At 46.9% G+C, this 17,940-nt stretch overlaps 1 protein-coding gene across 10 annotated transcripts in view; it reads right to left on the bottom strand.

Annotated features, from left to right (window-relative positions):
• Positions 1 to 17,940, bottom strand: part of MYO7A (myosin VIIA) — a 188,866-nt gene that overhangs the window by 92,144 nt on the left and 78,782 nt on the right. For 9 of the 10 annotated variants that reach the window (XM_053309990.1, XM_053309989.1, XM_053309991.1 and 6 more), the window contains 7 exons: positions 17,770 to 17,923; positions 15,237 to 15,313; positions 13,036 to 13,155; positions 11,309 to 11,451; positions 7,256 to 7,466; positions 5,144 to 5,279; positions 2,387 to 2,493 (listed from right to left, as the gene is read on the bottom strand). In XM_053309990.1, the coding sequence (XP_053165965.1) occupies positions 2,387 to 2,493; positions 5,144 to 5,279; positions 7,256 to 7,466; positions 11,309 to 11,451; positions 13,036 to 13,155; positions 15,237 to 15,313; positions 17,770 to 17,923 (948 nt within the window). Of the gene's footprint in view, positions 1 to 2,386; positions 2,494 to 5,143; positions 5,280 to 7,255; positions 7,467 to 11,308; positions 11,452 to 13,035; positions 13,156 to 15,236; positions 15,314 to 17,769; positions 17,924 to 17,940 lie in introns of those variants that run through there. The other variant, XM_053309994.1, reaches the window with a different exon arrangement.

The following is a 17,940-nucleotide window of genomic DNA, read 5'->3' as shown; positions in this document are numbered from 1 at the left end:
TGGCCGTGGCCGTGATTTGAGAGGCCGGTGGAGGGAGGGAAAACCTTCGTTGGACACCCCCCCCCCCGTGGCCTACAGGAAGCCCCCCAAAGGGACTAAAGGTATTTATTATTGTTTTTTTTAAAAAAAAAAAAAATTGCGGACCTGTCCAGAGGTTCGGTTCCGGTCTGGACAGAACCAGGGGGCGGGGTCAGTTCGATCCTGAACCCCCGAACCTCTGGAAGAAACCTCCGGACTGCTGGACCTCTCTGCATATCCCTATTTTGGAGATCATTCCTTGGTAGGAAAGTCATCCTAGGTGCTGCAGCCCTGAGGTCCAATTAAACCCTGGGTTCTACAACTACTACTAATATGTATATACAGCTTCTCAACAGAAGTTCTCAAAGTGGTTTACCCAGAAAAGTAAATAAGTAATAAATAAGATGGTCTCCTGTCCCCAAAGGGCTCACAGTCTAAAAAGAAAAAAAGTAAGGTGGACACCAACAGAAGCCACTGGAGGGATGTTGTGTTGGATAGGGCTAGTTGCTCTCACCCAATTAAATATAAGAGAATCACCACTTTAAAAAGGTGCCTTTTTGCCCAGTTAGCAGGGGAGGAGGTGAGGAATTAGCAGCAGAGGTTCTGCTGGCCTCTTGAGCGTGACCCTAGAAATGTCAGGGCAACCATTATCAAAACTGGGTCAGCTGATGTTTTGGACTACAATGCCCATCATCCCCAACCATGATGGCCAAGGGATGATGGGAGCTGTAGTTCAACAACATCTGGGGACCCAAGGTTGGGAATCCCTAGCCTACACCATATTGGGTGGATTCAAATAAACCATGGTTTATTCAGTCATGAATGGGACCCAAGCCCATACACTCCTAACTCCTCGGATCCATCACTGAGCTGTGATGTCAACATCATGGTTTGATTAAATCACATTTCCCCTGCTCGTCTAAATCCAAAGCCATTCTCTAGCTGTGGCTTACAAACCAAGATTAAACCATTATAACACAACTCCTGGTCTGGATGTGGTTCCGGCTGAATTTGGACATAATAGGAAACCATAGGTCCCTTCACCTCCAGTTTCCCAAGTTGCACATCTGAACTGAGGAAACCGGAGTTAAGGGGGGAAAGGGACTCAAGGTTTCCCTTACCAAACTCCACTCTGAACCTTCAGTCAGAGTGGAGTTTTGCCACCCTTAACTGTGGTTCTCCGGTGCCAGCGTTACATCTGAACACTGGCACCGAAGTTTCAACCCTATGGAATCGGAACTGAGGGAGGAAGCTCCTCCCTCACTCCACCCCGATTGGCTGTGTGGGCTGTCCTTCAGCAAAGAAGGAAGCCCGCACAGCCAGCTCCCCCGCCTCTCTGCAGTCTCGACTGCTCTCCAGTATGTCCAAATTTGGATGGGGGGGGGATGCAGAACATCTGAAGGTGGCCAATATTTTTATTACCCAGCCTTCAGCTACACTTATAATGCAAATTGGAGTTAATTTTGATATTGGTTTACAAGTGACAGTACCAAGGAAGAGGAAAGGGGAAGCAGGGAAGAAGTTTCAGATAGCTTTTTTTATCGGCTTCACTTACCTAGAAAAGGGTAATTTTGCCTAGGGGAAGACATTGGAAAGAAACAGAGCGCATGCTTCAAAACTTCAAGGGAAACTGAATTTGCAAGGGGAAAGGACTTCTTGGAGCTTTGTCAACTACATCCAATTGCATATTATGCTGACTAGGGGAAAGGACTCATTAAGGCAATTCTCACGATCAGTGAGAAGCGCCGTAAGGGGGGTTGCAGACGATTGGAAGGCAGCCCTGGGCAGCTGGATCGGCTGCCCACACGACTGCCGGATCCGTCATGGAGCCAGCGGGGGCTGCAGGGATCGGGGGCCGCGTGGTCCCCGGAAGTTCTAGGATGGCCCATGCAAGCACGCGGGGCATCCTAGAGAGACTCCTGAGCCCAGGAGGCTGCAAGCAACACACAAGCAAAAAGACAAGGTTAACAGAGCACTCGCTCCATTAACCTTGGCTAAGGGGAGGGGTATTTAGGGCGGCTAGGTGCCGGGAGCCGTGCGGTTGCATACCCACTGTAGCACACGATTGCCCCAAAGCGGGATAGGTTCCCTCAGCCTGCTTTTGGCCGATCGTGAGAATCACCTCTTTGTGTTTTCGGGTCCAAAATGAAGGGAGGCATGCTATACAAATTAAACCCTTCTTTCCCTCTTAAACCTCATGGGTATGGTGTTTTTTTTTTTAATGGATGCTATGCACACTTCTCTGAGTTTTGACTGGATGCTTTAAGTAGGCTCTTCTCTAATACTTATTCACAGTCCCATGTATAGTGCCTGTCTCCCGTTACACAACCCACTACCGCTACCCTCGTTTACTAGAGAGATCTATTACCATGGCTACGTCAGCCTGGAAAATCTGCTTGATGAATTTGTTTCTCGAGGAATGGACCAGTTGGATGATGTCTCCGTGGAGTGTGTCCCTGTTTTTCTCCAGAAACCCTGCAGGGGAGAAAAGAGCAGCATAAGCCCGATGTTATCAGTACATTGGATTTGTAGCCCATCTCATCTCCAGAGTCCAGAGCTTAAGGGACTATGATAAAACAAACATAAAATAATAAGTTAAAGCTACATCAAGAAAAGCCAGCAAATATGAATCACCCCTGCATTTAGACTTGCTTAACCAAACTAGGGAGCTAAAATGGCGCAACAATTAACTTGCCTAGGGAGCAAGAAGTTGCTGGTTCAAATCCCTGCTGGTATGTTTCCCAGACTATGGGAAACACTTATATTGGGCAGCAGCGATACAGGAAGGTGCTCAAAGGCATCATCTCATACTGCGTGGGAAATGGCAATGGTAAACCCCTCCTGTATTCTACCAAAGAAAAACCACAGGGTCACCAGGAGTCGACACCGACTCGACGGCACAACTTTACCTTTAACCATACTAGGACATGCCATTGAAATCTGTACAGGTTCAGGCTTTGGAGAGTCTCCAGGGGAATAAAAGCTCCAGAGTTGAAGGGCAGTCACCACAAATGCCCTTGCTGACAATGCCATGTGCAGATATGGCAAGCTCAAGAGGACAAATAAGAGGAGCACACTGGGAAACTCTACAAATCCCGAAAAGCTAAATAGCTGAAACTAAAAGCATACATATCTGAGCTCTTCAGCAGTTCAGATTCACTGAAGTGATATTATGGTGCTTAACATGCAACCCAGTTAAACATGCAGTTTGCAGGAGAGGTGAAGTGTGTGTGTGTGTGTGTGTGTGTGTGTGTGTTTTGTTTGGGTTTTGCTCTGCTTTCACCACTTTTCTTTCTTTGTAAGTTTTTCAGCTCAACAACAGCATTCATTTGCCTTTGAGTTTGCTTTAATGAACAGTGACTTTGCTTAGGGAATTACAGGAAAACTGGACCTGTTCTAAACAAGCACAAATGCAGTAGCTGGTAGTTTCCAAAAGGGAGACAGGGTATTACTACTGTTACTAATATTTACATGCTGCTTTTCAGCAACAGATTCTCAATGCAATTTATGTAGAAAAAGAATAAGGAGGGAAAAATGGTCCTCTGTCCCCAGAGGGCTCACAATATAAAAAGAAACACAAGGGAGATGCCAGCAAAAGCCAGCTGGAGGTTTTTCACACATGGTGTTTAGCCCACATCCCCTCCTGAATGGAGGCTGCAAGTCCACATATCAGCTAGATTAACCCCGAAGTCCCTGTGAGCTATCAGGGACCAGTACACAACTGACTCTGCTTTTCTACGAAGTACTGTTAAAAATTACTGCGCATTCTAGCTTGGCCCGCATTATATCCAGGGTACAAAAATTCTCTTATTTGCGGCAGCTTTTCTTTGAAAACCCGAACTTTCTTGAACGCCATGGGACTTCTCCTTTGATGTGTAGATGGGCCATTGGCAGTAATTCAGTTATGGTCTGCTCTGAGTGATTTGCAATCGTAAGCACTGGAGGAGGGGGAGGAGGGGTTGTGGCAGATGGGTGAAACTCTGTTCTTCTGTAACCAGCTGTCAAGCAATCCCACCTCCTCCTCTGTCTCCGATGTCATTGCAGTATCTGCTGATGCTCCTCACAGCCTCCCCCTGCCTTGGAGGATCGGCAAGTTGCCTGCCCGCATCTCTGGTCTGCTGTGGGGAGCAGAGCCAGCCCCGCCACCCCTGTGTGACCCCCTTCCCTGGTTGCCCTTGTGAATGGGGGGGGGATGATACCTTTGGAGCAAAGTGCCTCTGGGCTGTGAAGACCTCCCTGTGTCCCGCCAGCCTGCCGGCCTTCCCTTCCTCGCTCTCGCCCGTAGTGTGTGCCTGTTTTGTTTTTATGGCCGCCTGCTGTGTTGGATCACGGGCTGGGGAACGGCAGCAGCGGCAGCAGCGACGACAATCACCGCTGGGGCACAGCAACCAGGAGGATGCTGGAGAGCGACTCCCCACGCCGAGCAAGAAGTTCAGGGATGCGGCTGCAGTAGCAGCAGGGGGGTGCCAAGTTGAAGCAGAGAAGTTTCGGCTGCCATCCTCCCTTGCTGCTGGGGGTCCAGGGCATGCCCTCCCTGACAGGCAACCCCCTTACCATCCACGCCATCACCCCCCACCAACACCCCTCCTCGCCTGCCTGGCCAGAGAGACTCCGGGAGGGCCACCGGCTTACCCAAACATCACCCACCCCCAGCCCGGTCATGCGAGAAACGGAGAAAAAACCCAGAGAAATCAGTGAGGACGAACAAAGGAGCAAGATCGCAGGGAGTGAAGCAGGGAGCCGATGGCTATGTGAACTGTCCTTCTAATTCCCCAAATATAACTGCCTTGAAGCAGCTGAGAAGTAGATTCGCTCCTCAGATACCCCTGAGGCATAAAGCCATGTGTGAAAAGCCTCCAGGGGGGATGCTGTGCTGGGGTTGGCTAGGGACAGTTGCTCTCCCTCTGCTCAATATATAAGAATCACCACTTGGAAAGGTGCCTCTTTGCCCAGTTAACCAGGAGTAGGGGAAATCAGACCAAAAAAAATAAAAATAAAGGATCATCTCCTGCTCAAAGTGAGTCTTTGGCTGGTCTGAGTGACATTGTCCTTCCATCATGCAAGCAGGCCCAAAGACTAGAACCATCTCCTTACTGTTGCCTCTCACATACCTACCTCAACTTACCTTTAGTTTCATAGTACACAATGCCAGCAAAGTGGTTGATGCCAAACTGGGTGTCGTGGTTATTTTTGGGTGGGATGTAGTTGGTGTTGAGTTTATGTTGGGAGTTCAGCTTGTGCAGCATGGTAGCATCTGTTCCCTACATCAATTGAAACAAGACACCTCGTGGTTAGGGATGCCACTGGAATACAACAAAAGGTTCCATTTCCAGCACGGACGGACATGGTAGTCTCGCTGTTGTGGACAATTTATCCATAACTTTCCTTATGTACAGTTCTGTCTGAATAACTTTCCACTGGGAAAAGAAATTATCAGCTGCCACATGTGCCAATTCTTGAGCTAGTTAGAGGAGAAAAACAGTGGCTGACATACTGCACAACAGTGGCTGACATACCACACATCTTTGTAACGGAATGTGTGAGGAGGAGAGCTGGTCCTATGGTAGCGAATATGAATGGTCTCCTTTGCTAAGAAGAGTCTGCCTTGGTTTGCATTTGGATGGGTGACTGCATGTGAGCGCTGTAAGATGACGATGGGGCCATAACTCAGTGGAGGAGAAGGTCCCTGGTTAACTCCCTGGCAGTATCTCCTGATAGGGCTGGGAGACACTGCTGCCTGTCACTTTGGAGAGCCTCTGCCAGTCAGTGTAGACAACATGTATCTAGATAAACCAATGGTCTGACTCAGTAGACAGCAGCATTCTATATTCCATGGTCTTGGACTGAATTTTGCGACAAGGGCCATAACTCGCTGGTAGAGCATCTACTTGCATGCAGAAGGTCCCAGGTTCACTCCCTGGTATCTCCAGGTAGAGCTGGGAGAAATTCCTGGCTGAAACCTGGAGAGTCACTGCCAGTTAGTGCAGACAATACTGAGCTAGATGGACCAAGGGTCTGACTTGAGATAAGGCAGCTCCCTATATTGTGCAACAACCATCCGTATCACAAAGCAAAGATAAAACCATCGTACCATCAGCCTTGAGCAGAATGCAACGTCATTATTCCTGGCCCCACGGACTGGCTTCCACATCCAGCCACTGGCTGGCATCCCACACAATATTCCATGTGCATCATGCACTAGAGTGCTCTCGCCCAAACGTTGGAAACTGCAGGAATGCAGTTGTGTGATTGACGGCCACTGGAAATAATGGTCACCGATCAAGTAGCTGCGTTGGCACCATTTCCTGCATCTGCACAAGAGCACACTTGTGCCCTTGTACCCACAGTCCATTCTAAGACAGGCTACATGCCAGCCACTGGCTGGATGTGGAAGCCCTTGTGCAAACTAGCTGATGGGGCTAGGAATAATGGCATTTCATCCTTCTCAAGGCTGCTTTTATGGTGGTTTTATCATTGCTTTGTGATACCAAGGGTTGCTGAACTTTTAACTTACTGCATGTGTTATACTATTTTTATAAGTCATATGTCGGTGACTTCATTCTGTATTGAGGTATCTGGTAGATCATTGAAAGATAGATATAAAGAACATCTAGCAGATATGAGGCATTGTGCACAGAGAATGGAACCTTGGTCATTGCACAGGAAGATTAAGCATGAAGGTCAAATGGTGCCTACTAAAAGATCTATGTTGGGGATTGAGAGGAACCTACATAGAAGGAAAATCGAGGGAGCACTATTTATAGAGAAACTAAGACCTGATATTAATGCTCAGGAGGCATTGGCCGATGCCATAAAGTTTATTAGCTTTGGTTTATTAGACTGGCAGCAGCTTCTCCAAGCTTGCAGGTAGGAGTCTCTCTCAGCCCTATCTTGGAGATGGTGCCAGGGAGGGAACTTGGAACCTTCTGTACACAAATATGCAGATGTTCTTCCCAGAGTGGCCTGTCCCACACCTTACAGTGCTCATGCATGTAGTCTCCCCTTCAAATGCAAACCAGGCTGGACCCTGCTTAGCAAAGGGGACAATTCATGCTTGCTACCACAAGACCTGCTTGGGACCCCTCAGCAGTTGTTGGACTACAACTTTGGCCATTGTTGGTGGGGCTGATGAGAGCTGTAGTCAAACAACATCTGGGGACTCAGGTTGCCAGGTTGGAGAAGCTCTCCTCTAGAACACAGCCAGGGGCTGATTACTCCTTTTAAGCAAAACGCTGACCTTGGGGAACTTGCTTTCCTCATCAATGAGCGAGATGATGTTCATTGGCTTGATGGCAATCATGTCCAGCGCGTCCTGGTTGTCGGTGAACTCGATGTGCTGCCAGTTGATGTTCTCCAGGTTGTATTCCTCCTGCTCCAGCTTGAAGACGTGGCGGACGAAGAACTGCTGCAGATTCTCGTTTGCAAAGTTAATGCAGAGCTGTTCAAAACTGGGGAGGGGGGAGTCAATTTTGGCCTCTCCATTCTCTTTCTTTTTTAATCACAAAACAATTGTACGCATATATGAATATGACAAAGTAGACAAGGAATAATTTTACAACGGCAGCAAAGAAGTTTTTAAAGAATTAAATGTCCAGATTATGATGGGGTTCTCAAACCTCAGATGTTGTTGGACTACAATTCTTATCACCCCCAGCCACCATGGCCAAAAGCCACTGTGGCTTTTGGCCATGGGATGGGAGTGGGATGGCCATGGGATGGGACTTTTGGCCATGATGGGAGTCGTCAGTGGCCACTCACACCCTCCTCCTACCTCTCTTTGTGCTAGTACGCACCCGCCTCTCACACCAGTGATCTGCTGCCTGAGGCAACCACTTCAGCTCGCCTCATGGAAGGGCCGCTCCATAAGTTGTAGACCAACAACATCTGGGGTCCCAAGTCAGAGAACGCTGATATAAGAACAAAAGGAAGAGGAAACCTCAAAAGGCACCCAAGAAATATTGGCTGCTCACACAAGCAGCCTTCCCCAGGCTTGGAAAGCCCTACCTGGGTAGGTCCACTTGTGTGAAGCATCAGGATCGAGGTCGATACTAGTGCTGCCTCTCCAGGTAGCCTGGGAATATTACTTACCCTTTTACCCAGGTATTCCGTGCAGCCCAAGCAAACCCAGAGCCAGGCGCCTGGACCATGTGACTCATGGCGGGGGGTGTCCCTTGATGCACTGTACTCATTGTGGGGTGCATCGTGGGATATCTGGAGGCCAGGACACATTTTCTCGGCCTCCAGAATGCTGTGCGGCTTGCAGTAGGGCCGGTTGTGGGGCTGCACGAGCCACACCACTGGAAGTGCCGCTGAATAATCTGGGGGGAAGGTACATCTATCTCCCCCACCCCCACCATCCTGCCCGGCCCAGAAGAAGGTCGTGTGAACCTCCTTATCGTCTTTTATTAGGCCCGATGTTTTTCCAGTGAATACTCCTCTGTGGAAGCGCTGAAAAAGCAAATGAAGTCTTGTGCATGAAGTGACGATATTTCTTGGGCCCTTTGAAGTTTCCTCCCCTGTTGTTTCTGTACTGAGGCCCTGCCTCTTTTCCTTCAAGCCTAAGCAATAAACAGAGACCAAAGCCCCATCCAGAGACTACATGGTGTTCAGGTGTTGTACGCATGCACATATTGTGTGCGAACAAATGCACCTGCATTCATTTTAATAGTGAACCTAGGTGCAAGACCCTCCAATGCAGGGTTCAGACAGGAAGAGCACTGCCGTACACTCATTCAGCATAATGTGTCAATAATTGTACACATGCACAGATCTGTACTGGGCATGCACTGTACACAGATTGCAGGTGCATTGAACGTGACATGTGAACAGGGCTCAAGTTTTGTTAAATGTTTCACACTGCAATTTGCCATCATACTGTGGATGTATTCAATCAGTCGTGCCATTAAGGCTCAATTTCCCTTCTCTCCCCCAGCTTGGGCCCAGGGTATTTAAGAGAGCGCCTTGTGCTTCAGGATCCCCACTGCTTATTAAGATCTTCAGAAGAGGTTTGCCTTTGGCTGCCCCCAGCTCATCTGGTAGCGACTCAGGGCCGGGCCTTTTCTATAGCTGCCCTGAGGCTCTGGAATGGACTCCCTGGGATTGCAAGAGCTTCCCCATCTCAAGTGTGCCATCAAGTCGGTGTCGACTCCTGGCAACCACGGAGCCCTGTGGTTGGTCTTTGGCAGAATACAGGAGGGGGTTACCATTGCCTCCTCCCGCACAGTATGAGATGACACCTTTCAGCATCTTCCTATATCGCTGCTGCCCAAGATAGGTATTTCCCATAGCCAAGATTCGAACTGGCAACCTCTGGCTGGCTAGTCAAGTCATTTCCCCACTGCGCCATTAGGTAGCTAGCAGGTTTTAAAAGAGCACTCAGGTCCCTTTTATTTCATCAAGACTTTGATCAGCTGTAAGATGGTTGTCATTGTTATTCTGCTGTTTTAAATTGTTTTAAAACTTTAACTGTTTTAATGTTTGGTTTTAATTCTGGTTTTATCGTTTATTTCATAAAGCGCCATGAGACACTGGTTTGAGGCAGCACAGTAATGTAATAAATAAATAAAATTCCATGTCTTTAAAAGCCACTCTCTGAGGATTGGAGAATGTGAAGTGCTGGGTTGGAGAATGTGGACGCTTTTGCTCTGAAACATTCCTCCTTCAAGAGCGCCTGGCCTTGCTCACCATTTCAAAGGGAAGCACTTTGCTATGCTTCTTTGGCCCGGGACCTCTTGTCTGCAGAGTGAGGGTGAGCAGCTGCCCCTCCCTTGCCTTCCTCATTCTGTCAGATGTAGCACTGCACGCTGCACAACTCTAAGAGAGGCTCTTATCTTCTTACGATCATCTCGGTCTCCCAGAAGGTGGAACCGCGTCCCCCTCACTATGGAGACCAATGCCTGCGTGGCACAGTTGTTTTCAAACTTGTCCAGCAGTGGTGCTCTCAGCACCACCTATCCCGGGCTGCCTCCTGTAGGTGTGCAGCCGCTGGGGTAGATGAGTGGGCCACATGAGTTGGCCAGATTACTCCTCCTGCTGTGGGGAAGGAGGTGATTCCATGTAGAGGCTCAGGCTCAAGCCATTGGGTAGCAATTCATGTGTGTGCCTCAGTTAATTGATCTGGAAATTTTTGGTCAGTGGCATTTGTGGAATTTGATGTAGAACGTTAGGGATGTGCACGAATTGTGATTCAAAGCCCGTTTCGTGATACATCCCCTGTACCTTTAAAATGAGCAGGTGCATACCTGCTCCTCTGCCACTCACCACCACTTCCATAATCGTGGTGCTCCCCCCCAGCTATCATCGCACACTGGCAATGTTCTCCCCCAGATGTGCCTGTGCAACACCAACACACACATGGTCTCTGCACATGTAGTATCCCCTGAATGCATTTCTCCCCTGCTAACTGAGCAAAGAGGCACCTTTTAAAACTGATTTTCCTTTTTTAGCGGGGGGGGGGGAGTAACTGACCCTATCCATCCCCAGCACAGCATCCCTCCAGTGGCTGTTGCTGGTGTCTATCTTATGTTTCTTTTTTAGATTGGGAGCCCTTTGGGGACAGGGAGCCATCTTATTTATTTATTTATACCTATGTAAACTGCTTTGGGAACTTGTGTTGAAAAGCGGTATATAAATATTCGTTGCATTTGTATTAATGCCAGCATCGTGCGGGTGCAGCTGGGGGAAGAGCATCACTGGCACACAAAGATAGCTGGGAAGAGTGCCACCAATTCATGAAGTGGCGGCGAGTGGCAGAGGAGCAAGTATGCACCGGCTCTCCTCCATTTTAAAGATGCAAGGGAAGTCTTATGAATCGAGCTTCGAATCGCGATTCATGCACATCCCTAGTTAGCATGCATTGCCAGAAAACAAGGGAGAATGTTGAAAAGCATGGTTAAAGGTGGAGAAACCAGGCTGGTCCTGCAGGTTCTGGGAGCTTTTTCCTCATAGGAGGTCCAGTCTACATATGTGGTAAACCGAAAATCTACCAGTTTCCGAAATGCCCCCAACATTTCCCCGGGTAGTAGACCTCACTGTGATCAGGCAAAGCTGCCCTATGTCAGAACAGCCTCTGGAACTGGGCCAGGGAGTTCATAAGATTCTGATCAGCTTCTCTTCTGGTGATGCACTTCCACCCACCTTCCTGCGAAGTGCCTTTGGTGGAATTTGGCAATATTTCCATGGACAGTGACTTACTCATTTCCCCTGCTTTATTGCACTCAGGTTGGGTGAAGGAAGTGGTGGGTTAAGCCCCTGCCCCCTCTGCCTTCGTTTTCTAGGACTTCTGCTGTACCTGTTAATGGTGAAGTTCTCAAAGCCAAAGATATCCAACAGCCCGATGGATCTCCTGACACTCTTGTGCTCATGGGACGGAGGCCTGTATATGGCGGCGTTGATCTTTTCCACAATCCACACAAAAAGCCGCCCATAGATTCCCTGAAAGTGTGGGAGATGCAGAAGCGTAGTAAGACTATGGAATGTGGTCCCTGCTGAGATACAACCCTCCCCATCTCTTTGCTTTTTAAATTTTTTATTGGTTTTTACAATATCTTAACAATCCCATTACATCTAATTAAGTAAATATTGACTTCCCACTCACCAATCAGCACGATTCATTAACTATACAAGTCAACCATTGCTATAGTAATTCAAAACATATATCCTACACATTGCAAACTCGATTTTACTCTACCCAACCTGCTATTATTACTAAATTTCAAACCCTGCTGAAAAGTCAATATTAGAAAAATAGTTCTTTAGGTATAGTAAGACAGGTTTCCAATCTTCTTTAAAACATTCCAAGTTTTCATCCCTTATCAATACTGTAAGTTTTGCTATCTCAGCATATTCCAAAATGTTTATCAACCAATCTTCTTTTGAGGGCAATTCATTGTCCTTCCATTTCTGCGCATATACTATTCTGGCCGCCGTGGCTACATACATAAAAAATGTTAAGTTTCTTCTGGAAAACTCTCCTTGCGTTATTCTCAGCAGGAAGGATTCTGGCCTCTTAGGAAATGTCATTTTAAAAATTTTCTTCAACTCATTATATATAATATCCCAAAAGGCCTTTGCCTTCCCACAAGACCAACACATATGAAAAAAAGTTCCTTCACAATGTCCACGTTTCCAACATTTGTTTGGAACATTTTTATACATTAATGCTAATTTTTTGGGTGTCAAATACCACCTGTACATCATCTTGTAATAATTTTCTTTTAAAGTATAACATGCAGCGAACTTTAATCCATTTTCCATAATTTTTCCCAAGCTGCCATATCTATATTATGACCCACATCTTGAGCCCATTTTATCATAGTCGTTTTAACCACTTCATCTCTTGTCTCCTCCAAAAGCAACAGCTTATACATCTTAGAAACTTTGAAACCATGAACTTAGAAACCATGAACTTTAATCCATTTTATTATGACCCACATCTTGAGCCCATTTTATCATAGTCGTTTTAACCACTTCATCTCTTGTCTCCTCCAAAAGCAACAGCTTATACATCTTAGAAACTAATTCTGATCCTCCCCATCTCTGGCAATTTTTAGAAAGCATTTGAAAACCCACCTCTTCACCCAAGCTTTTTCTGTTCTTTAAATTTTAAGGTTTTAATTCATGGTTTTTAAATTGTTAAGTTGTTTTAAGTTTTTGTATATATTTTAACTTGTTTTATACTATTGTTAACTGCCCAGAGACGAAAGTTTGGGGCGGTGTACAAATGCAATTAATTAATTAATTAATTAATTAATTAATTAATTAATTATTTATTGCCGGCTACAGACCACCTCCAGCCTCCAAGGCAGGATGCTTCTGAGTACCAGTTGCAGGGGAGTAACAGCAGGAGAGAGGGCATTTCCTCAACTCCTGCCTGGGGCTTCCACCGGCATCTGGTGGGCCACTGTGTGAAACAGGATGCTGGACTAGCTGGGCTTCCTTGGGGCTGATCCAGCAGGGCTGTTCTTATGTTCTAAGGAGGCAGTGAAGAAGAAGTCAAGGGTGTGATGCAGCCATTACCTTTACAAAAGCATCCCTGACGTCCAGTGCCTGCTCCATACTAAGAGGGGTGGAGACGGTCTCCCCTCTTGTGATAATAGTCCGGCTGGTGAGACAGTTCATCACATCTTGAGGATCCACCTAGATCCATGGCCAAGAAAGACAACTGGTGTGACATATTTTATTTATTTTTATTTATTATTCCATTTTTATACTGCCTTTCATAATGGATCTCAAGGAGGTTTACAACAGTTAAAGCACAATAAAACTCCATAAAGGTTGCATTTAAAACTTTAAAATCAACATTAAAAACCACACACACCAAAAAATAAAAATAAATACAAAGATAAACAGAAGCAAGAAAGCTGAGAAATCTGGCAGCCTCTATCTAAGAGGTAAAATCCTGAGTAAATAAAGAGGTCTTGAGTTGTTTTTTAAAAGCATCCACAGATGTCAGAGAGCGGACATTCACTGGGAGAGCATTCCAGAGCTTGGGGGCAACAACAGAGAAGGCCCTGTCCTGTGGGCACGGCAATTTAGCCCCTCTGATGATCTTGTTAGGTGGGCAGAAACCCTGGAAGTAGGTAGTCCCTCAAATATATATGTAATCACATGGCATGCTTCCCAATAGCCCAGTGGTTCCCAAACTGGGAGCCTCCACATTATGTGGCTGGGGATGATGGAAGCTGTAGTTCAGCCACATCTGGAAGCTCCCAGTTTGGGAACCACTGCAGTAGCCCATAAGCCAGGCCCACAAATTTTGGCCATCGATACCATCTCAGAGGACATAATGGATTTTTGGCAATATCTACCCCACTAGAGTTGGAAAATAAGGGACATCATTGTTGCACTTACAGCTTCCTCTGTGTCACCACCCCTTCTTTATCCCTGCCCCCAAACTATCTGGGTAAAATTGCAGTCATTTTTGCACAGAAGAATGGGTTAGGGCAGGAGCAGGGCAACAAGGAACAAATGGTTGTACCCAGCTCCACCCCTCCCTATTTTCTTCACTATCTCCCTCACTCTAAGGGGCTGCCTGGGAGAGTGTTGAACAAGGGCCCCCTCTCCCCTAGCTACGCCCCTGGATGACACTCCCACCAATTTTCATTTCCATTCAACTTCAATAAAACTATATGGAAGTTTTTGTCTTTTTAAAAGCTTTTAAAACACCATTGCAAATTTGTCTGTTGGCCCGATGATCAGGACAATAAAAGTATGGGAACACACTGGAGGCTGAAAGTCTTGCAATGCTAACACCTCTTTCCCCTCTCTAGGGGTGCAGAGACCATGTCCAAAACCACAATGAACATCCGTTCCCCCAGATGGTTCTGTACTGACTACCCCAGCTGGATCATGTAGAGAGGAGAGCTGGCCTTGTGGTAGCAAGCATGATTTGTCCCCTTAGCTAAGCAGGGTCTGCCCTGGTTGCATATGAATGGGAGACTAGAAGTGTGAGCACTGGAAGATATTCCCTTTAGGGGATGGAGCCACTCTGGGAAGAGCAGAAGGTTCCAGGTTCCCTCCCTGGCTTCTCCAAGATAGGGCTGAGAGAGATTCCTGCCTGCAACCTTGGTCCATGGACCATTGGTCCATCTAGCTCATTATTGTCTACACACAGACTGGCAGCGGCTTTTCCAAGGCTGCAGGCAGGAATCTCTCTCAGCCCTATCTTGGAGAAGCCAGGGAGGGAACTTGGAACCTTCTGCTCTTCCCAGAGCAGCTTCATCCCGAGGGGAATATCTTACAGTGCTCACACATCAAGTCTCCCATTCATATGCAACCAGGGCAGACCTTGCTTAGCTAAAGGGACGAGTCATGCTTGCTACCACAAGACCAGCTCTGTACTTTCAGTGGTTAGAGTGTTGGAGTAGGACCAGGAAGACCTGAGTTCGAATTCCGATTCAACCATGAAACTCACGGGGTGACTCTGGGCCAGTCATGTATCTCTCAGCCTAACCTACCTCCGCTCAGAGCTCCTCGGACGAAAAGCGGGATATAAGTGTAAAAATAAAATTAAAAAATGAAGGTAACCCTAGTATAAGCAACAATGAGATATGGCCGATCCTGGGTTCCCAATCCTGGGTTCCCACATATTGTTGGACTACAGCTCCCATAATCCCAATCCAAAGGTTGTGGATGATGGGAGTTGTATTCCAAAGACATCTGGAGACCCAAGGTTGAGAACCCCTGTATCAGACAATGCAAAGAGAAATGCAGCTCACCTCTAGTAATGAAGCAGCAGTGATCAGCGATGCCGAATGGACGACCTCGCAGGCATCCAGGTTGTCATAAGTTCGAGCTGTAGGGAGCAAAGCCAGGGCAAGGAAGTTGTAGGAGGGACGTAACCTCCAGCTCCACCACATCAAAGAGCAGTGCAGCTGGTCCTGAGGGCCTGACCCACTCCTCAGTTGGAAATGATTGTGAAAGAGCACCTGGGCTGCAAGTAGAAGAGCTTCCCAGGATCGATCTGTGGCCTCTCTGGGAAGGGCTGGAAATGACCCTGGTTTGTCTGAAACCCTAGCAGAAAGTTGCTACCAGTCAGTGTAGACCAGGGATTCTCAACATTGGGTCCCCAGATGTTATTGGACTTCAACTCCCATAATCTCCAGCCCCTGTGACCTTTGGTTGGGGATTATGGGAACTGAAGTCCAATAACATCTGGGGACCCAACGCTGAGAATCCCTGGTGTAGACAATATTGAGCTAGATCAGGCCTGCTCAACTTAGGCCCCCCCAGCTGTTTTTGGGCTACAACTCCCATAAGCCCCAGCCACAGGGGCCAATAGCCAGGGATTATGGGAGTTGTAGGCCAACATCTGCAGAACGGCCGAAGTTGAGCAGGCCTGAGCTAGATGGACCAAGGGTCTGACTTGGCATAAGGCATCTTTCTCTGTAATCCAAAGACTTACACAAGGAACATTACTACTACGACGACGACGACGACGACGACAACAACAACAACAACAACAACAAAAATATTTATATATTGCTCTTCAACCAAAGTTCTCAAAGCGGTTTACATAGGAAAATAAATAACACGTAAATAAGAGGGTCCCCTGTCCCTCTCACAATCTAAAAATAAACACAAGGCAGACACCAGCAACAGCCACTGGAGGGATGCTATGCTGGGGTTGGAGAGGGCCAGTTGCTCTCTCCCTGCTAAATATAAGAGAATCACCCCTTTAAAAGGTGTCCCTTTGATCAGTTAGCAGGGGTCACATCAGTTAAGCTTACATAAGCCATGATCAGCAAGAACCCCCAATGTGTCCAGGGTTTTCAGTTGGCACTGGGAATTAGTTTCTAAGCTTTTTTTTTTTTTTTTTTTTTGCAGATTTCAAGCTTAGGAGTCTGCAAAGCATTTTAAACTAGTATTTTAACTAACAAAATCCTATTCCCTGGATGTTGAATTGTGATGATATAGAAAACAAGCATGCCAGGAAGAAGGCTGAGCTAGAACCCATCCCCCTGAAATTTTACTTTTCAATACCCAGTTTTTGTTTTAAAGAAAGAGCATTCCATCATGTGAGTCTCTACAGTCCAGAGTGGTAGAGCCCAGGCTGAGGCTGACCCACTCTGTCAGGTAGTCAGCCTCTAAGTGAGCAAAGAGGCACCTTTGAAAATAGTGATTCTCTTATATTTAGCAGGTGGGGAGCAACTGGCCCTAACCAACCCCAGCAGAACATCCCTCCAGTGGCTGGTGGTGGTGCTGAACTTACATTTCTTTATATTTTATTATTTATTTAGCATGTTTTTGTACCATCACATTTAAAAAAAAGTCCCTGGGTGGTTACACCTGGGATACCCAGATGTTGTTGACTACAACTCCCAGCATCCCTAGCTGCAATGGCCTTTGCCTGGGGATTATGGGAGTTGTAGTCAACAACATCTGGGAATCCCTGTTAGAGGGAACACTGATCTGGAGTACCACAAGCTGGGAATGCCTACTTTAGTCCCTTTTGGGTCAGGGAACCATCTTACTTTTTCATGTTGAGCCCTCTGTTGAAAAGCGGTCCATAAATATTCATCGTGGTTGAGGCAGTAAGAGAAGTGTGAGATAATAGTTTGCGGATTAGCACACCTGATTCCTAAAGTTAGGCCAGCTGGTCATTCCTTATGGCAGGAGTTCTCAACCCTGGGTCCTAAGATGTTGCTGGACTACAACTCCCATCATCCCCAGCCATGATGCCCAACGGCCATTGTAGCTGGGATTGATGAAAGTTGTAGTTAACATCTGCAGACCCAAGGTTGAGAACCTCTGCTTTAAGGCTCTTTTTGCTCTGAAGACATTTCCCACTCAAATTTTACATACAGAGATCACAGCGAGAACTTTTAGGACAGCATCCTCTCAGACCCGCTCCTTCCCCCAGGATGGAAAAACCTTTCACAATACATGGTATATAGAAGGTACACATTATGTTCAACACTTGTACAACGACTGCACAGTATACACAGGGACAAACCTGCACACAGGCACAGTCATTGCACACATTGCAAACCTGCACACAGGCACAGAACACAGATACAGAAGTACACTTCCTAGCTGTACACTGAGTTTGAAGGGCCTGTATCCAGGTTGATTTTTAAAATGAACACAGGTACAGTCATTCATACAAACACATGTACGAGTGTACAAACATCTGTAAACGCATACAGCAGAATGTCTGAATCGGACTATAGTAACTGTCTCTCTGATGAAATCCAGTTTTACCACTATCATCCATCTGAGAAGCAGGCCTCTATTTGCCGTGTATACTACCTTCATACCGCAAGTTCCCCATATGCAGGATGGACGCCAAGAGCTTGGAGATCTCCCAGTTCTCCGTGTCGGTGAACATGAGGACTTTCATCGCTGCCCGGATGTTTGAGTACTCTTTGCTATCGTCTCTCCCGTCGCAGGTAATACAGTTACCCTAGAGAAAGGGCACAG

Source organism: Hemicordylus capensis, chromosome 3 (genome assembly GCF_027244095.1).
Source record: "Hemicordylus capensis ecotype Gifberg chromosome 3, rHemCap1.1.pri, whole genome shotgun sequence".
In the NCBI taxonomy this organism is placed as follows: domain Eukaryota; kingdom Metazoa; phylum Chordata; class Lepidosauria; order Squamata; family Cordylidae; genus Hemicordylus; species Hemicordylus capensis.
The sequence above is the reverse complement of the archived record's forward strand: the minus strand, read 5'-3'. Positions and strand labels throughout refer to the sequence as shown.